The sequence below is a fragment of the Equus asinus genome, chromosome 7 (assembly GCF_041296235.1).
Source record: "Equus asinus isolate D_3611 breed Donkey chromosome 7, EquAss-T2T_v2, whole genome shotgun sequence".
Taxonomy (NCBI): domain Eukaryota; kingdom Metazoa; phylum Chordata; class Mammalia; order Perissodactyla; family Equidae; genus Equus; species Equus asinus.
This window is the reverse complement of record NC_091796.1, coordinates 97006681-97028043: the sequence shown is the minus strand read 5'-3', so window position 1 is coordinate 97028043 and position 21363 is coordinate 97006681. Positions and strand designations below refer to the sequence as shown.

General features: G+C 38.9%; 1 protein-coding gene across 6 annotated transcripts in view; it reads left to right on the top strand.

Annotated features, from left to right (window-relative positions):
- The window catches only part of RPS6KA5 (ribosomal protein S6 kinase A5), a 192185-nt gene that overhangs the window by 137474 nt on the left and 33348 nt on the right, over positions 1–21363 (top strand). For all 6 annotated transcript variants that reach the window (XM_070514200.1, XM_070514199.1, XM_044774212.2 and 3 more), the window contains 7 exons: positions 618–768; positions 3594–3755; positions 5557–5682; positions 6062–6195; positions 6563–6656; positions 10387–10557; positions 13982–14173. In XM_070514200.1, coding sequence (XP_070370301.1) covers positions 618–768; positions 3594–3755; positions 5557–5682; positions 6062–6195; positions 6563–6656; positions 10387–10557; positions 13982–14173 — 1030 coding nt within the window. The remainder of the gene's footprint in view (positions 1–617; positions 769–3593; positions 3756–5556; positions 5683–6061; positions 6196–6562; positions 6657–10386; positions 10558–13981; positions 14174–21363) is intronic.

Here is a 21363-nt window from a genome sequence, read left to right as displayed (position 1 = left end):
GCTTGCCTGCTGGGTTTATCATAGCAGATGACAAAGCTGATGCTTTCATCCTGTGAAAAGCCCCAGCTCTGGTGCCCATTTTCAGATCTCAGGAATTAAGCCATATGCGGGTGGCTCTGACTCTCCCATCTCGGTCTCCTTCCCTCTTTGTTCCCGCTGGCCCCTTCTGTTCGCTGGCACACAGGGAAAGAAGGGAGGTAGCAACGGTTGGGGTTTCTTTTGTCCTTTCAAATCTGAGTGCTGAATTCACTTCCCTGAATTTGTTAAGAGTTGTTTCCGTTGTCAAATCTTTCATGATGGAGTCTAGTCCATTGATAAGAGGTCTCATCTAGCCCCAAGCCTTCCTTTTTTTTTTTTTTTCCTTTCCAATTAAGTATTTGGGATGGTGGCTTCCCATTAGTGCTGACTTATACTGAAAATGATCCAATACTTTTCATTTCTGCTTATTTAAGTTTCAGAAATTTGATCTCATGGTATCACAATTTAAATATTTTTCTTCGTTTTTCGCATGTAATTCCATTTCAAAGTGTGTTGCACTATACCTGTTTTTGCTAAGCATACCGTCACTCTAACCTCATCCTCTGGTTGTTTTAACAGCAAGTTTTCTCTGTCTACAGGAGAATATTAAAAAGCGAGCCTCCGTACCCCCAAGAAATGAGTGCTTTAGCTAAGGACCTAATTCAGCGTCTTTTGATGAAAGATCCCAAGAAAAGATTGGGATGTGGTCCACGCGATGCAGATGAAATCAAAGAACATCTCTTTTTTCAGGTGAAATTTGTTGAACAGATGGTTTTATATGCCCTGCTGTTTTCAGAGTGCTTGGCGTTCTTCGTGAATGAGTGAACATGATTTCATTTGGGGTCATTTCCTCCCTATTTTCATGTACATTGCTTATTTTATGTACTCTTTTTTAGATGACAGGGACCCTTTAGGAAGGATTAGAATTCTACTTGTAGAGACCTAAATGGTCTTTTTCTCCCTAAATGAGGTGGGAGTGGGGAGGATGATGAAAACATTCAGTTTTCTACGTACTAATTGGTTAGAGCCTCTGAGCACTGGTTTCCATTTATGATCTTGAGATTCAGGCGTGGCCTGAGGAGACTAACTTGTATTACATTTTTTGCTTCTCCACTTGATGAAGTATTGCTGTCACTGTGTTACACCTTTCAGATGGGTAATTTAATCTCTTCTTCTTTTCCCAGGAGAAATCTTAGAAAATTCAAAATGTACCCATTTCTCAGTTAAATAGCTGTAATATAGAGAGAATAATTAATTCATTTATCTTCTTTGTACTTCGACAGTGCTTTTCTTACTCTGAAAAAGCCTATGAGACCATTCCACAGAGCACGAACACATCTGGTCAACTTAGTTTGCTTGATTTAGTCCAAAAAATACTAAAATGTTAGATAACTGGGGAAAAAAAGTTCAGTTGACGAGTCAGCTGGGTTATTTCAGTATAAATGGTCAACCTGGGATACCATGACCTTGATTTCTAAAACTCTGAGCTTGTGACTTTTAAATTCTTTCATCATATCAACAAGCGTGACCTAAATATTTATGGTCTAAAGGGACCATCTAAGTTTTATTTTTATTCTGCAAACTGAACTTTTACGTTATTATCACCAAGACAAATTAAAATAGCATACCAAAACAAAGAAAAAACTCTGCTGTAGAGAAAGCTTTCATGTTGTTACTTATTGTTTCTTAAATATGGAAAAGCAAATAGTGATTGAGAATGATCTTTCTATACTTCTATGCTCAAAAAAGGGCACATTTATTTCAATCTCTCAGTATAACCATTTTAAATAATATTACTGTACATTTTACAGAAGTTTAGTAACAGTGAAAAATACATTTAGGAAAAAACTAATTTCTCATGTGTATTTAATAGATTAATATGGTTTGGAAAGGCTAATATTTGAACAAAGTATTTCAAATATCTTGTTCAGAAGTTTGGCTCAAAAATTAACAATAAGATAAATTTCAAGAAAGTATTCAAGCAAAATACCCCCTCATATTTTCCTATAATCTTTTTCTCCCTTGTTCCCTGTACTCGTGAATATTATAATGTCTTTCATTTTAGAGAAATTTCTCTTTTCTATAGCTTGGAATAGTAATTTTAGATTATTTAATTCTGTTGACTTTTTAAGTGACAGGGACACTTGAGAAAAGACCAGAATTCTACTTGTAAAGACATAAGTGGAGTGGAGGTGGAGAGGATCATAATAGCATTCAATTTTCTACATACTAAACGTTCTGCTAACAACATATTTCTTTAAATTACCTCTTTACTCCAGAAGTTTCTTTTAATATATGTACAATAGCCAAGCCCAAATCATATAGTTATAATGGAAGACATCACAGCCACAAGGAGGAAAGAATACTAACTAGAAAGTCAAGAGACTGACCCTACCACTAGCTAATGTTTAAGCGAAAAGGTTCATTCTTATTTCTGGGCTTCCATTTCCATCCAGATTAAATAAAGGAGATGAACTAAATGATCTCTAAAACCCATTCTAACTGAGAAATTTGAAGATCTGTAATTTTATGATTTTATCTCCATTGCTTCCACAAGAGGGCATAATAAAAACATTTTATGTTAGTGGATTAAACTTACTGAATGTCATCAACCCAGAAGTGCAGGTTTCCCATTTTACTGTCTCCGAAATCAGTGTGCATCTTACATTGGACAGCGTCTTACTATTCTAAGTGGTAACGCTTTTTCTTTCTTAATGGTACATAAAATAATGGTGTGTCTTACTATCAATGATTTGAAGAAGTATATCATAGGATATCTGTAGGATTCAATTCAATAAGTGTTATCTGAGGTTGTTTTAAGTGACAGAAGGAGCATAAAGAAAACAGAGAAGAGGGTTGAATTTAAATAACATAAAACCCAGCAATTTATCAAACAGTTAAATGACTGACATGGTGGGAAGGGGGCTTGGATTATCCCATGGGAGAGAGAAGAAGCAATGTTTAAAATGCTTGAATACCGTTGAATGAGAAAAGAATGGGTGCCTTAGTTCATACTATTGTAGTATCATTTAGACTTCTAGATGTAAAAAATGCCTAAGTTGTAGTGAGTTTGTTTATATTCTGATCTGTCCAGATGACCCAAAGGAAAAGCAAGCACAAGAGGAGAGCTAGTTAACATTGCCTCTTAAAATACGAATATTCCTTTTGAGTTAATATTCGTATCCATAGAGCATTTTAAAGCCCTTTATTACAGGTTAGTTTAGTTTTGGTTTTGGTTTTGTTTTGGCCTAAAACCCTTCTCAGGAGGCTCATGACAAAAGTAATCTTTCTGTTATCCCTAAGGGTAAACCAGGGTGTCCTGGTGCCCCCTAGAGTACATGGTGAGGCTCCACGGTGGTGGAAGGCAGTCTCATCTTTCAGACAGCACTGGCTGGAGCTGTAAGCTGCAATCAGAAAATGTGCTCATGCTTGGAAAGAATATATATATATTTAATCATTGGTTTGAAATATGTGCCTCTCTCCTTATTGATCATTTAAAATCTATCTTTGTTGTTCTTAGAAAATATATTTCGACTTTATCTCTACTTTGTACCAATTTTCTTTCTCTGTTTTAGAAAATAAATTGGGATGATTTAGCTGCCAAAAAAGTTCCTGCACCATTCAAGCCGGTCATCCGAGATGAATTAGATGTGAGCAACTTTGCAGAAGAGTTCACGGAAATGGATCCCACCTACTCTCCTGCAGCGCTGCCCCAGAGCTCCGAGAGGCTGTTCCAGGTAATCACCAAGGGTACACTCTTGTACGTTGGCCATTTGTCCTTTTTTTTTTTTTTTTTCTTTTTGAGGAAGGTTAACCCTGAGCTAATGTCTGCCACCAATCCTCCTCTTTTTGTTGTGGAAGAGTGGCCCAGAACTAACATCTGTGCCCATCCTCCTCTATTTTATATGTGGGACACCTGAGACAGCATGGCTTGCCAGGCTGCTTGTAGGTCCACACCTGGGATCCGAACCCAGTGATCCCTGGGCCGCAGAAGCAGAACGTGCGAACTTAACTGCTGCACCACCAGGCTGGCCCACCATTTGTGCTTTGAAAGAAAAGATTAATTTTTCTTTATGAAAATTTTTTGGCATCTTAAAAACAATTCTGTAATCTCTTTAAAATTATTAAATACAGAGATATTGCAAATCATTAACTGAAGCTTATGGTTTTTTAAATAGCAGGTATTGTTTATGTGTTTATTTTTGGTATCAAGAAGTGTTGAGGGGCTGGCCCCATGGTTAAAGTTCCATGTGCTCCACTTCAGTGGCCTGGCTTCATAGGTTCAGATCCTGGGCGTGGACCTACTCTGCTCATCAGCCATGCTGTGGAGGTATCCCACATACAAAGTGGAGGAAGATTGGCACAGATGTTAGCTCAGGGCTAATTTATACCTGAAATTTTATTTCTGTTCTTTTATAGAAAATATAATACTACTTTATTTTACTTCTATTCATATAAAATCTCCTTTAATTCATAAGCAGTGTTATCTGATTTTTATCTTCAGTGAATAATCTTAACTGCTTTCCAACTCTTAGAAAAGATTTCAGGGGCTGGCCCAGTGGCATAGTGGTTAAGTTCACACGCTCCTGCTTTGGTGCCCTGGGGTTTGCAGGTTCGCATCCTGGGCACTGACCTATGCACTGCTTATCAAGCTATTGTGTGGCAGGCATCCCACATATAAAATGGAGGAAGATGGGCACAGATGTTAGCTCAGGGATAATCTTCCTCACCAAAAAAAAAAAAGATTTAGAAAGGACTTTATATTTAGAAAGGGATCTTTCTCAGACTTAAAATATTCTGACTACTAAATGGCATCTTCTTTGACTCCTATAAGTAGACGATTAGAATGGTTTAATCTGGCCATCCAGACCGTCTCTCTGACCAGTAGTGACACTAATGGCGAACAGTTGGCTGGACACATAGTAGACGTTTAGAAATAGTTGTTGGAGTAGTGAGTGTTCTAGCTTGAATAGATTAATCATCCATCTTTATACCACTTTTGGTTCAGCCTGTCATTCTGCCATTTAATTTTATTCATTTTCTAAATTCAATTTTAAATTTAATTAGTCTAAGGTAACATAAGAGTCAAATAATTGTTGCATGAGAAGCTATCTGCAATGAAACTTGCTGTTTTTCTAGTTTTAAAACAGAAGCACTTGGGCCACTCTGTGTAATACTTTAACTCTATCTTTTTTGAGAAGTTTGGTGTTTAAAACTGAACTTTTATCAGGAATGCAAAAGAATTATAGCTATGAGTCAGATGTTGGGGGTGGAATAAGGAGGAAGTATTTTTCTGTCTTTAATTTTGAATTGGTTTAATTCTACCAGAAGATGGCATTATCTCCTTCTGAAAAGCATTTCTGTATTGATTTGAAATAACCTTGCATTTTAGATTACAAGTAAAATAAAATTAGATTCATCTTAACAAATATTTGAGTGTTTTTCATTCTTTTTTCTTAAGAAAAAAATTATTACAATTTAGTCTGTGCGAAACTGGAGAATTGCAAATCCTTGTTCTTTCTCTTTCCTGTTCTTTAGGGCTATTCCTTTGTTGCTCCTTCCATTCTGTTCAAGCGCAATGCAGCCGTCATAGACCCTCTTCAGTTCCACATGGGAGTTGAACGTCCTGGGGTAACAAATGTTGCTAGGAGTGCGATGATGAAGGTACATAGATGTGGCTAATTAAATGGCATATTTAGGGATTAAATACCAATGTTAATTGACTTTCTCGAGTGCATTAAGTTTAGCAGACTACCATTCAACTAAAATGCAATTTTACAAATGAATAAATGGAAATAGCAATATTTGCCCTAGAGAATTATTAACATCAATTTGGGGGGGCTTTTTACAACAATAGAAAAGTATATATCTTAAGCGATATAGAAGTAAATAGAAATGAGCTAAACTAAGATGCATTTGCAAAGATTATAAATGTATTCGATATATATTTATTAATATGAATAATGTTCTGTTACTCTACAGTTTTATTTATCCCTGTATTACTAATATTTTCTTAAGTTAAATGATGTTGGTTTCTTATCAGGACTCTCCGTTCTATCAACACTATGACCTAGATCTGAAGGACAAACCACTGGGAGAAGGAAGTTTTTCAATTTGTCGAAAGTGCATACACAAAAAAAGTAACCAGGCATTTGCAGTCAAAATAATCAGCAAAAGGTATGGCCATTGTTGGCAATCTCGCTTATGTATTCATCCTAGTCAATGGGTTTGAGAGCCAGCTAGTTCTGGTAACCAATTGTTACCTCCATGATTGTACATTCTTATTACCAAATGGTCGGGCAAGTAGGGTACCCATTTCTTCCTATGGTTAGTTTTTTTCTAACTCAGAAATAATCATTTTCTTGAGAATAACGCATACTTGTTCTAGTGGGTAGTATGACTCATTACTTTCATGGAATGCTCATTCTGATTTTTTGACACTTATGTTCTGAATACACTATAAATAAAAACAAAATTAAAGTTGGGACAATACTGACAGAAAAACTTGAAGAGATACATAGAAGCTAACTGCTTCGTCTTGCAGGTTGGAAGCCAATACTCAAAAAGAAATAACAGCTCTGAAACTCTGTGAAGGACACCCCAATATTGTGAAATTGCATGAAGTTTTTCATGATCAGGTATTCCACATTTTTTTTCCTGTGCATACTAATTCACTACAAAGTTCTGCTGTTCACCAGTTTTGTTGGTGCTGCTAGGTCAGAGTCAGATATGGGACATCACCCAAACACTACAGAGGGCGGAGAAACCACTGCACACACACTCTTACCCACCCCAGAATCGATGCATCCTTTCCCTTCTGCTTTTCTCATTCAGCAGGAGTCATGTATGACATGGAAGGAGGACAGAGGGCAGGAGCCCAGTGGCACTGCCACCAGCTGCATCGTGCTTATTGCCAGTGCAGCTGCTACCCACTGTAGCTTAATCACCACATAACGCTCTCTGCTCAGTGATTTTCAACCTTCAACCTTCCTTTCATTTCTGGAGTAGAACTTAGAAAGCCTAAGCCTAATTAGTGCAAGCTAAGAGCAAGTCAGAAGCAGAAGGGCAAAGATACTCTCCTTTCATCTTCTTAGTCCTGGTGGCAAATTCTGCTCAGACCACAGGCCAGGTCATGCTGCCCACTTCTTCTCCTCTCAGTCCTACTCCCCAACAGGAGCCTAATACAGAAGCATGTGACTTTGGATATGGGAGGAACACCATTGGGTCAGGTCCATAGCCCCTCCCCAGCATCTCCACTGCCACCTTCCGTGACAGAAATGACTCCGTTGCAGTTATCTTTCCCCCTGGGACTGGACGGGATGACACAGTCTTACTGAAGACAGCATGCCAGGCCCCAGAGCTAAAACCAATCCTGGATGTGGTTTGCTTTTTACCAAAAAAGAAGCTGAGATTCAGAAGTGTCATGAGACTCGTCCAAGGTCACATGGCAAGTCAGTGAAAATCTAGTAGGGAAACCCTAGTCTCCAGTTCTGGGCTGTCTCCATAGCGCTGTTATAACATCCATGTCCTAGGTTAGCTGTGACCCAGTTCTCTACCACATTCTAATTTCCTCAAATGATACATGATGGTGAAACCAGGCAGCAGTATCAGTAGCTTCATCACTGTAGTAACTGTGGCCATTTGTTATCGCCTACCTTCTGTGACCCAGGTACTGTGCCAGACACTCTGCATTTGTTATCTGATTCAATCCGTATAGTAACGCCATGAGGTGAGAAAACTGAAACTCACAGAAGTTACCTAAAGGGTCTCACAGTTTTTAAGTGGTCATGGTGGGATCTGAACCCAAGTGGTCCAACTTTAGAACAAGCCGTAATTGCTTTGCTCTCCTGCCTTGAGGGAGGCAGAAACACAGCCTGGTTTTCACATCGGGTGAGTGAGCACCCCAAAATGGCATCATTGTCTGCTTGCTCTTTGGTTCTTCATCAGAAAAGGAGCCTCTGTGAACCAAGGACTCGGGGAACGGCTCTCCCTGCTCCCCTGCTGCCTCCACCTCAGTACACTACTCAGGCGTAGAGGAGGTCTTGCGTCCCCTGTCCACTGGAGCTGCTTCAGAAGAGCCTGGACAGCCTGCTGTTGACGATGATTCACATACCAATCAAAGATTGGTGGATGACCTTCCACAGTCCCCTCCATGGGTCTGCAGCTGAGCCCCTAGCTACATCTTGGCAAAGACATTCAGTCTCTGACCTTCAGGCTGATGTCAGATCTCCTGAACTGCATCCCTAATTTTTTATTTATGTTACAAGTTACATTTATTATTTGCTGTTGTTATGTTCGAGTTACTAGATATACTGGAATCTAAATTGTCTCATGATATATATACTAGTATAAATAGATTATCATTCTCATATGCAGTTGCTGATACCTTAGGTTGTTTTATCCATGATGGTGACACAGTTGCCTAGATCATCCCCAAATCCACATAGCCTTCAACTAATGTGTGCGATTGATTGAGGGTGGGTCTTCAGCCTTGGACTGTGCAGCATTTTAGTTCATTTTGTGCTTTACTACTGTATTAGTTTCCTATTGCTGCTGTAACAGATTACCACAAGCCTAAAGCATACAAATTTATCATCTTACAGTCTGAAGACCAGGAGTTCAAAAATCAGTCTCACTGGTGTAAAGTCAAGGTGTCACCATGGCTGGGTCCCTTCTGGAGGCTCTGAAGGACAATCTGTTTGCTTGCCTTTTTCAGCTTCTGGAGACTGCCCACATTCCTGGCTTGTGACCCTTTTCATACATCACTGCAATCTCTTGTTTCCATAGTCCCATCTCATACTGTTGACTCTGGTGGATAATTCAGATGCTCTTCCCATCTCAAGATCCTTAATCACATTTGCAAAGTCCCTTCACCATATAAGGTAACATCCCCAGGCTCTGGGGATTAGCATATGGACATCTTCAGAGGGCCCTTATTCAAACTACCATATATACATTTTCTGTCCGTTATTTACATTTTATTGATAAGAGTCCTAAAGTTCACAGAGGTAAAGTTACATCCCCAATGTCAAATAGAAGAACTGGCGTTCGCATCCAAGTTTGACACTAAAACCTATCTTTTAAACCTCTCTAGGTATTGCCCTCCATTTTTTTAAAGCTCCCTGGCATATACTCATAGCGGATCTTCAACTTTGACCATAGTGTCTGGTGTAGAAACTCAAATTAGCTTGATCTGTAGGAGCCTGGGAACAATTCTCTTATTAAAAGAGTTGTTCCCCCTTTAGAATTTCCCCATTATGTGCAGGATGATGTGTTTATAATCACCTTTTTACAAAGCAGTTTTTCTGGATTTTGCTAATTGAAAGGGAAACATACTTTATTTTGTTTGTTGAATAACAGTGCTATAATATGCAGCACCTGAATCTGAACAGTGATTTTTTTTTTTTTTGAGGAAGATTAGCCCTCAGCTAACATCCACTGGCAATCCTGCACTTTTTGCTGAGGAAGACTGGCCCTGAGCTAACATCCATGCCCATCTTCCTCTATTTTATACGTGGGACACCTGCCACAGCATGGCTTGATAAGCAGTGCGTAGGTCTGCGCCCAGGATCCAAACCGGCAAACGGCAGGCTGCCAAAGTGGAGTGTGCAAAGTTAACCACTACGCCACAGGGCCGGCCCCCTGAATAGTGATTTGATATCTTTTTTTAAACTGTTTGGGTTCATTTGAGAGCTGATATAATTCCTTTGCTTTTTGGTAGCTCTTATGTTATTTTCTTAATGGAAATGTATGCAAAGCATAGTAAATATAACTTTTAAAAATATTTAAGATAATACCATTGAGATCAAAAGCAATTATTTAAAGAAAAAACCCACAGTGAGTCATGGATGTTTGCCGTGGGTATTAACATGAACCCTGAAACGAAGCTGTCGAGCCCTAACAGGAGGTTTCAAGTGACATCATCAAACATTGCCTTTTTTAAGGTAAATTTGCCATTAAACGAGTGTGTCAGGCCTCCTGTGGGCAGTTGCTCATGTCAGTAATCTTCTACATTATTTAAAACAACTGATTTCACATCATTATCAGCACTGGGTCACACTTTAGAAAGAAAGACATGTAAACTTGATAGAGAGGGTTGGAATGGAATTCAAATGAAAGGATTAGTCAAGGAGAGGATATCTAAAGATTTCACTGCAGGACTTGAAATTTTCCATCACCAAAATAGAGTTCTAAAAAAGCCACATTATCCTTCCACTCTTTCCTCTAAAATACAAGGATTGCTGTGGATTCGTTTAACAAAGGATTATTTGAATGTATTGGTGCTATTAATAGTCAATAAATGTTTTATCTGTTGATAAACTTCTACTCCTCTTCATTAAGGTCCTCCACATTATTCCTGTTTTCCAGCTTCACTCCTTTCTAGTGATGGAACTTCTGAACGGCGGAGAGCTGTTTGAACGAATTAAGAAAAAGAAACACTTCAGTGAGACCGAAGCCAGCTACATCATGCGGAAGCTGGTTTCGGCCGTGAGCCACATGCATGACGTCGGAGTGGTTCATAGAGACTTGAAACCCGAGGTATCAAATTCCGCGTTCTCTCACGTAATTCAGTCTAGCATCATTATTAAATATCCCCCAAATATATATGGGCTTGGTTTGGTTTGTTTTATTTTTTTACTTTCAGGGCTTTCTGCTCAATAGATACTTGCAAATATCATGTCTCTTGGATCTTTCTTTCTTTTTCTATTTCAGTCTAAAATAAATTGGTCTCTTTTTTTTTTTTTGCCAGCTGATCATCTCGAGGTTATATTTGTAAGTGTGAGAGCCTTCTATGGAAGAAATACTTTATGCGATAGTTGTGGACTAAAAATAGCCGTGGAAATTTTTGTAGCAGTAAATAATAATCTTTCTATACATATACTGTTTTAGAGGGTTTTTTAAAATGATATATTAGAAGACTTATTTTTCATGTTTGTAATCAAATTGCTTAGCTCATGAACAGGAATGTTTAGAGTTCTGTTCTAAATATTTAAATACAAAGAATTGTCCTGGTTTAATTAGTTATGCCATCCTTACATGTGCTTTTCTTTGCTCATGTACTATAATATTTGTAGAACTGTATAGCAATGCAGAAGTAGCAGCTTTTTATATCTTTCTTCTTTCGAAAGGTTAATAAAGAAGGTTCTAAATCTAGAATGATCCCTTTTTAGAATCAAAAATATGAAAATTCCTCCCTTTTAGAAAATTAGCAAAATAATAATGAAAATTGAAAATCAAAACCCAGTAATTTATGAGAGAATAATAATGAACCATCCTTTACCATATGCAAAATTACACATATTTCCTCTCTAAAATAGAACTTCATTTTTAATTACCATGTGATTATAATGCGTTTTCAAGTATATTTAAAATAATGATTTGTTTGGTATTTATTTTTTATGTCAGACCACAAAAGAATATTTCCCAAAAAGCACCATTTTTGCTTTTTGTTTAAGGATCTTGGATTATTGGTAGGAAGAGGATGTTTTTAAAGTGAAATTCCATGCCTTCAAATATAATTGACTGCTTCCTGAAGTATTTAAACTTCAGTCTCTGTCCTTTCTGTTGCTGTTCTTCGTATTACTAGTAATTAATCAGAAGTGGATTGTGTTTCATGGACTTGCAGCTATGATAGCTACCCCTCTGCTTCCTTGATCGTGGTTCTCACTCTCCCCCGTCACACCCACTAAAAATATGGTGCTCTGTACATTGGAGATCAGCTGTCTATTTTTAAAGGTGAAAGCACACCACTTAAATGTTTTCTTGACAGACAAGGAACGAGCATGTAATTTTTTTTAATTGAAAAGATCTGCTCCATGACTGTATAGAATTCATTTTCACATGTTTTATTCTTTGGTGACTGGCCATCTGTCATCTCATGAGTCTCAAATGATGCAACCATCCTCTCCAGCAGGATTTAAATTTGCCTTCCTATTTTACTGAAAATAAAATATAGCTTATATAGCTTAATTCTTCGTATTTGTTATAAAGCTTTTCTTTCAAGTAGTTATTTGAAATGAAGAATTTCAGATTAAGGCAGTCTACCACTGTTATGTCCTAAATCAAAATATATTTTGAAGAAATGAAAATATGCCTTTGTGCAAAAATGTTCATGCTAAAATAGCTTTGACTTTTAAATGGCAAGTAATTATTTCTAAACTAAAAGTTTAATCCCTTACCCATTGATGTAGCATTTTAAGATCTGATTATGTATCTTTTGGTGGATAATTATGTGGCATTCATTTTATGCATAGGCAAAATCCTAAATTCTGGGTGAGAATCAGATAAATTTAGAAGCTGGCTGACATTCTTAGTAGGCTGCTTGTATTTTTCAAACTGGTCCCCATACTCTTGAAAGATTAAGAAAAATTATATCAAATTAGTTTCAGGCAGAACTTGAGATGAGGATAACAGGAGTTTGAATGGTTACTTCCTACCATTCCTGACCATGAACACCCAACTCCACGTGGAGAGTGAGGAGAGGAGAGGGGAGTGCCACGTCTCCTCCGTTGCAAGAACTGAGATGAAGGAGGTCCTTCGCCAGTCTTAACACAGGATAAACTGAAGTGATTTCCAAAGACTTAGGCTCACTGAGGACAGGCCTTGTGTGCTTTCCTCCCTGCTCTGTGTGTAGCACAATACCTTACGCTGCAGAGGAGCTCAGGAGTCATTTGCTGAAAGAGACTCCCAAGCACCCATCTCTGAACCTGGCTGTGACTTCACTTGTGGTGAAGCCTTACATTTAATTACATCCGCGTTTCAATTCCATCAGAAATTCAAGATGAAGCATTGTATGATAGAAAATGTAAGAAAACTTTTCAGCTAATTTTTTTTTTTACTTTTCTTTCCTCCCACTTTATTCATTTTTAACTTTTGAATGGAAGGCTTAGAAGATTTTTCTTCTTTGTATCAATGAAGCCTTCTATGATATCTTTTATTTCAATTAGAATAATATTAACAAAGCAAATGACATTCCAGAGCTGGGTAATAATTTAATGTTCATACAGGCGTAACAGATTTTGTTAGGATGTCTAAAGACAGTATAACCAGATTCATTTACTGTGGGTACTAGCCTGCTGTACCACTAAAAATGACGATTTGTGCATCAGTACAGTTAGCATTTATTAGACATGTGATAAATACAAATACAGTGAAACCTGTATTACTTAGGTAGTATGAGTAATTACCTGATTGATTACTCAATAATTGAAAAGCTATGGGAATGAATGATTCAAAATAACAGTGTTTCCTGAATAGTTGAGGGATAATACCCATAAGCATCAAAAAATGTTTAAGTATAAACTGTTTCAGATAAAATATTTCTGAAATGTAATGTATGTCTCCATCATGTCTTCTTTAATAGGCTACACTAGATATTATATAACTATTTTATTTGTGACTTCTTTCAATGAACAAATATTTTCTAAAGCACCTACTATGTGACTGGACCAGGCTCTGGGGATAGAGTCATAAGTAAGGTGGACACACAGCCCCTGCCCTTATGGAATTACGGTCTAATGGGGATGAAGACATTTAACTAATAATGCAGAGGGGTTGGTGCCAGGAAGGAAAAGTAACTAATGCTAGGAGGAAAGACATAAAGTTCTAACTTCAGTTTAGAGGCACGGTCAGTGTGATCTCTCTAAATGAGGGGTAGGTGCGTGAACCAGGTCAGAAGGGAGGTTGGTAGAGGAAGGAGACAAACACAGTCAGAGGAAACAGCGGAGACGTCAGACAGGTCTGACCTCAGAAGAGACATGGTGCAGTTGAAGACCTTTTCACAGGACACTGTCAAATTGAAATAATACAAAAAAGCATAAAGCAGAGAGCAGCAGTTCACTGACTTCCAGCTCCCACACCCTCTCTCTCTGTCTGGATCCAGTATCAATACGTTACATAAATGGCATCACCAAGTCCCATGACATTTTAATTAGAAACTAATGTAGTGTTTGTATCTTGGCAGAATTTGTTGTTCACTGATGAAAATGACAACTTGGAAATTAAAGTAATTGATTTCGGGTTTGCCCGCCTAAAGCCGCCTGATAACCAGCCTCTGAAGACGCCCTGCTTCACCCTTCACTATGCCGCCCCCGAGCTCTTGAATCACAGCGGCTACGACGAGTCCTGCGACCTCTGGAGCCTGGGCGTCATTTTGGTGAGTTCATTTCAGTAGAGCTGTTAAACTCAGTCAGTTCTTGGATGTCCTCTCTACCTCTGTCTCTCTCTGCTGTTTTTCTTAAATTTGTGAAAAAACTGGCAAATTAATTTCTTTTCTGTGCAACTACTTAAAGGCCTGACAGAAGACTGTTTTCCTTTCTTAAAACTTACATTGGAGAAAATGTAGGAATTTTTATGTTGGTTTATTTTGAAATATTTAAGGCAGCTGTGTTTTATGTGTATAAAAGTGTTATATATTTTTTTAAAAGAAGCAATAGTATATTTTCAAAAGATGTGCATATTATGTTAAATATAACGTGAAAATAGCAAAGTGATTCATTAACAGAAAAAAATTTAAAAATATTCAGTGAAATTTTCAGATTAACACTGTAGTTGAGGAATATCATTTAGGATAAATTAACAGATTAATAGATAAAATTAGAAATATTTATAGGAACATATAGTAATCATGGTAAGCATGCTTTTCACAAAATGTGCTTGTCTGCCATGATCAGAAACCGAACATTAAGCTAGAAAAATCGTGGCGTGTTTTTTTCTCAAAATAGCTTTATTTTTTCTGCATGTAATTTGTACTGCATAATCTTAGGGAGAAATTTTTAGACAATACAGGAAGATGTAAGGAACAAAGTGAAATCACTTGTACTGTCATCGTGCACAAATGCCATTGTGCGAGTTCTCACCCCTAACCGCCCCCCACCACCATATTATGTGCTTTATATCTTTCTGCAGGTTTTTCTATGTATGTGTATATACATTTGGGCTTTTAACAAATGAGACTATATTATACATGTAGTTTGAGTCTCCAAAGTTTATTTACTAATGAGCAGTTAACATCTTCCAGTTTTTCACTGGTTATAAACTACACAAATTAATATTTTTTATATGTGTGCTTGCATTTGTCTCATTATTTTCTTAGGATAGATTCCTAGGAGAATGGCATATACATCTTTATTTTGTCATATTTGCCCAGATTTCCTTCTTGAAGGTTTACCATACCAGGTTCTTATCAACTATATGCAAATATATCGGATACTATCAATTTCAATCTTAAATTATTTCCTTCTCTTGTTATAATTTGCATGCATTTCTTTGGTGAATATTCAGTCTGAGCATCTTTTATTTGGACATTTGTAATTTCTCTTTTATGAGTTGCTATTTATGAGCTTTGCCCATTTTCCTATGAGGAAATTTTTCTTACTGAATTTTAAAGCTCTATTAAAGATTTTAATCCTTTGCCATTAATATTGGAAATGTCTTTTCTGGTTTGTCATTTGTTTAAAAACTTTGGTTATAGTAAGGTGGGGTTTTAAGTGGGTTTTTAGGGGGTTTAAATAGAGAAGTTTTTTAAATTTCTGTGTGGTGAGATGTGTCTGTCTTTTCCTTCATGGCATCTGGCTTTGATGTCAGATTGTCACCCACCTCTACCCAACCCAGATTATAAAAATATTCTCCTACATTTTCCTCCAGAATTATGTTTTATTTTTGTACTTAAATCTGCACTCCATCTGGGATTTCTTTCGGCGTCAGTCTGTTTCCCCCCAGTGGCTAGCCAGTTGTCCCCGCAGGATGGTTCTTCTTTTATTTTTAAGCTTTATATGATTTTCTTCTCAGCAATTTTAAGTCATCACTTATGATTTTCACATTGAAATTACATATTTATAAGATTTTTAAATAAAAATCAACAACCGAATTCTGCAGATTTCAGAGTTTTAAGGACTTAAATTGATTACATTTTCATTAGTAGTACTTTCCTAAAAAATTAGTGTAAATTTTTCTTTTTAGTAATGATAGAAAATTACCCCTTGTAGAAGAGCCCTTACTTTAACTATAGGCCAGTTATAGCCATCGTGCTTTTTAAGGTTTTACAAGACAGTCTGAGACGTGCAGACAGGTGTTGTAGAGCCTCCAGATGCCGAATCTATGGAAATAGCTGTGTGTAACGGCATGGATGGAAGCCGTGCCGCTCTCCACATCTCACTGTCAAATTTTTAAGAGAAATAGAGGACAAAGAACAGGTCAAATGATACCACGGGGGTACAATCAACAATATCCATACTGTGGGAAGTTCTACAGGACAAACAACCCAATTTCTTCAACAAATAAATTATAAGAAAAAATAGCCTGAAAACCTATAGATTGAAAGACACTTAAGAAACAATGTTTGCATCTTACTTGAATTCTTATTCAAGCAAATTCTAATTTAAATTCTATTTGTTAAATTCAGGTTCTAAATCTAAGTCATACAAACATAATTATAATATATATATATATATATATACATACACACACACACAATGTATATAACACAATTGGGGAAATTTGAACATTGATTGAATATTGAATGATACAAAGGAATTACTGCTAATTTTTTTACGTGTGATAATGGTGTTGTGTTTATGGGTTTTAAAAGTCATTGCCCTTTAGAGAAACAATGAAATACTTACAGGTGAAAAACAAAGGTAACACCTGCGTTACAGTGTCAACAAAAAGAGGATCTAGATACAAAGCCTGAGTCATCCCATAGCAAGCACAGAATTTATTTGGAGTCTACTGATTTGCTTTAGAAATCTATGACCCTTTTGCATGTAGCTTCTCATAAACATGAATGTGGATGTTTTAATATGAAAATAATTTGTATTAACCCCATTGAGTAAAATAAATACTCCAAGAAGATGTGTCATGCAGTGTCACGTGGGTTTGATTACAGCCCAGTCTACCTCATGGACGTGCAGTCCCCATCTAAAATATACAGCACTCTTTCAAATGGAGCTTACACAGTGTCTTAGTCTGCTCCGGCTGTCATAACAAAATACCACAGAGAGGGTGGCTTAAACAACGAAATTTAGTTTCTCACTGTTATAGGGGCTGGAAAGTCCATTGTGCTGACAGGGTTGATGTCTAGAGAGAGCTTTCTCCTTGGGTTGCAGATGACCCCCTACTCACTGTGCCTTTCCTCTGTGCGTGTGCTAGAAAGAGAATGAGCAAGCTCTCTGCTGTCTCTTCTTGGACGGACACCAATCCTATTGGATCAGGACCCATCCTTATGACCTCATTTAACCTTAACTACCTCCATAAAGGCCCTATCTCCAAATACAGTCACAGTGGGGGTTGAGTCTTCAACATAAGAATTTTGGGGGCACACAAACGTTCAGTCTATAACACAATATTTAGAAAATGTAGGATAGGATTATATGCCTTCTCATGGAGATGTGTTATACGTAACTCATGGAGTGGCATATAGTTCCATTTAAAACATTTCCTCCAAGCGTGTTATTTCAGAGATGCTATTTTTTACTTTTCTCTCAAAATTTTGTTTTGAAAATTCTCAGACCTGTGGAAAATTTGAGAGAACAATATTGTGAACATCTAAAATATTACCTCATTAGCTTTTCTCTCTACTTCTCTTTTGTGCATGCACATTTGCACACTCTCCCCGTGTGTGTGTGTATACACGCATTCGTAATACATGTATATGGACACACATAAATGTATACAGATGTATGCCTTTGTGTGTATAGCTACTGTTTTTGCCACATCATTTGCAGACACAAAATTATTCTTAACAGAAGTTGGTGCTGGATAGTCAACTAAAATTGTAAGATATTAGAGTTGAGATGAGCCTAAAGTTTGTTTAATTCTATCTCTTCCAGAGAAGGGATCTTTTCTACAAAGTTTTCTACAAGGATGGAGAATTAGTTTTTCCACCCAACAGCCTGTTGCATTATTACCCATCAGAAAGCAAGAAAACCGTATTTGTAAAGGTTGCTTTCTTAGATTTAGCCACATACGTATCTATCAGGAAGTGAGGTAGGATTAAGAAGGAGGAGAGACTTTGGAAAACTTTGGCAGCGTCTACTGAACATACAGAGACCTAGTGATCCAGCTGTTCCATTCTCAGGAATACACCCAATAGGAATGTGTATTTTTATTACCAAAACACACGAACACAAAGATAAATAGCAGCATGTTTCAATGCCCCAAACTGGAAACAAGTCAAATGTTCATCAACAGTAGAAAGACATTGTAGTCTGGGTTCCTCAGAAAGCAGAACCTGAAGCTAGAGCTTATGTTTGTCACGTTCCTAAGGAGCATAATCCTGGGGAACCAGGAGTATGCAGGGAAAGAGGGAGAGCAGAGGGTGTGCTGCTGGGTTGCCACCTGTTGTCATCAATGCAACTCATCGCTTGAGTCCGTGAGACCAACTCCTCTGACTGAGCAGACCCTAAGTTTGCAGGGATAGAATCATGAATTCCGTAAGTGGGTCATGTACCCATGGAATCTAGGTATGGGGCACCCAGGACCAAGAGATCAGCCTTTGGTTCGGCACAATCCTCAAGACCAGGGCTCCACTGAGCCCCCCTCAGTGAGGCTGTAGGCTTGAGTTAAGGAAAAAGCATTGGTGCAACAGACATAGGTGATATACACCTTATCCATGTAATTTACTCATGCCTTCTGGACCTCCTAGGGTTAATTCTGAGTGTGTCATGTCCATAGTGCATTGGATTGCTGCTGTGGCTTTATAAATTAGTGCATCTGCTGATCCTGGTGCACGATGCACTGCTCTCGGTAGGGCTTGTTTAGGCACTCAGCATCTGCTAGGACTCAGTAGCATCCCAGGAGCTCTTTTTCAGAGACTTGTTCTCTGCCGCAGAAGGCATGACCTTGCACCAGAATCCTTCAGGTCTACTCTGTGACTCTTCAGCTGGAGTTGCCACAGACTCTACACAGCATTCTTTTACAGATATTCCTAGCACAATCGGGTCTATAAATCCTATGGCCTAAGTAGCAGGACAGCTTGTATTACAGCTCGGACTTGCAGCAAAACCCTCTTTTACTCTGGGCACTACTTGAAAGTGGTAGCCTTCCAAGTCACTTGATAAATGGATTGGAGCAGTGTTCTCAGATGCAATAGATGCTGCTACCAAGTTCCAAAGAAACTCACTAAGTCTTGTGCCTCTTTCTTAGTGGTTCAAGGTCCACCACTTTGTCTTTCAGAGGGGAAAGTCTCTGTGCCTCTGACCATTGGAGCTCTAAATCTTTACCAACGTGACAATCCCCTGAATATTTGTGAGTTTATCTCCCACCCTCTGGCATTCATGTGGCTTATAGGGCATTTAGGATACCTGCTAGTTCCTGCTCACCAGGTCTCATTTAATGAAGACATCGATATAGAGAGCCAGCATGAGGTTCTTTAGAATGTCAAGATGATCACGGTCCCCACAGACTATATCATAACGGAGCAGAAGAGTTAGCATAGCTCTCCAGCAAGACAGTGAATGCTGTCCTTGCCACGTAAAGAGTTACTGCTTTGATCTTTCCTGTAGAGGGCAATCAGGAAGAATCCATTGACCAGATTAGTAGTTGCTCATCAATGCCAGAGCCATATTGACTTGTTCCACATTCAGCATGGCAGCCAGTCCCTGCTGGTCCATTTTAGCCAGGGCCTGCCCTTCCTTGGTGTGTGCACTGTTCCCCATTCCCCTCCACTCCTCCTCCTCAGGGACTCTGCTCCTTAATAACATAACTGCATATAAGCTTTCGCTTCAGACTCTGCTTTCTGGAGAACCCAGGCTACGACAGTTGGTGCCAGCAGTGACTCAGAAAGCAGACCTTTAGGAAGGGGCTTTGAAGTTGCACAACTCACTGTTCTGACACCCCACTTTTCACTGGGAATGGGGTCCCTATTGCCATCCAACCAGAGGAAGAGGAGGGAGGGAAACACAGAGCGAGGCCAGGATGGAGAGTTACTTGGCTGGCCACGGCTGCTACCAAGCACAGTGGATGGCTGGCTCTTGTTACTTTTATTTCATAGAAGAAGCGGTGGTCTAAGAGAAGTGAGTTAATTTTCCCTACCTGGTTAGTAAAAAGCAGTTGTTTCAAGCCGGGCCTGTCTGACTCTAAAGCTTATCTCTCCCCTTCGGTACCTTGCATCTTCTCTCTGGACTATTGATTACAGAAAGCCTAGTTTCAATCCTAGAAAGGTTACACCCTAGGATGGGCATTTTAAGGAGACCAAGTAGCTTGTGCCAAGTCAGGGAGGCCTAAGAATTGTTGGTTCCAAGTGTGGCATTGGGAGATGGGAACTCAGAGGCGGAGGCGGAAAGGGCCGGCAAGTCAGAGCTTGAAAGGTGCCTGGTAAGTGTTGGGAAGGCAGTGAAGGAGTTGGAAAAGGAGAATGTTGGGATAAGATTTAGGTTGTGTAAGTACTACTCTGTGTCTGCCTGAAGGATGAAGGAGGGAAGAGTTCAGACGGGGCAGGAGCGGCCCTGGGGTCCGTTGGAGGCGGCTGCACTGCATCCTGGGCAGTTATCGCACCCGTGGGGTAGTCCAGTCACGTCGACCTGTAGCCTTCCTTCCACACCAAGGATTTAGGGAGGTTTGGGGGTTTAAAGTTGTTTTGTCTTTGTTCTTCAGATGTCCTAGCGTTTCCCTCCTTAGAACAAGTATCTTCCTGTTAGGTTGCTCCAAATTAGAAACTGAGGTTTTTTTCTCCTTCTATTTTCAGACTCTCCATTCTCAAGAGTATTGTTTTTATTCTGGCAGGCACAGCTTTCTTTTTCAGCAAGTCCACATTCACCCAAAGCCTGCTGGTCTCTGGTGACCTCAGAGGGGTCCAGTTCTCCTCTCTGTCTGAGTCTCATTCCTCCATCCTCCGTCCTTCTTACTCAGGTTTTGTTGACTGCCTACCTTCTTGTATCTCCTGGTTTTCCTTTCTATGTTATTTTTATTATCCTGTCTTGGAATTTCCATCTTTTCTGAGAGCCAGTGTGTAAGAGCTGCTTCACCACTTGCCATTATGAGAGCGAGCCTGCTTGTCAGACAAATGGTTGGAAGAGCAAAGTGGCATGTTCCTTCTAGATCACTGGGCCGCCTCCGTAGCTTCCATACCCCCTAGTGAGGGCTGGGGTTGAGACTGTCCTCTATGTGTCTCTTCCTAATTAACAGCCATGTAAGCAGGCTCCCGCTGCCACTTCCCCCCTCTTCTCATACCACGTGGTGCTTCTCTGTGGTCTGTGCACAGACACAATCACGTCATTAACACCAGCCAGTCCACCACTGGTTACAGCTCGCCTTCCGCCTCTGCAAGCCTGTCACTCGCTCAGTGAGCAGAGAGAAAACCGTCCAAGGATTTTAAAGGGTCACTTTTCAAAAATCCAGTCTCTGCTA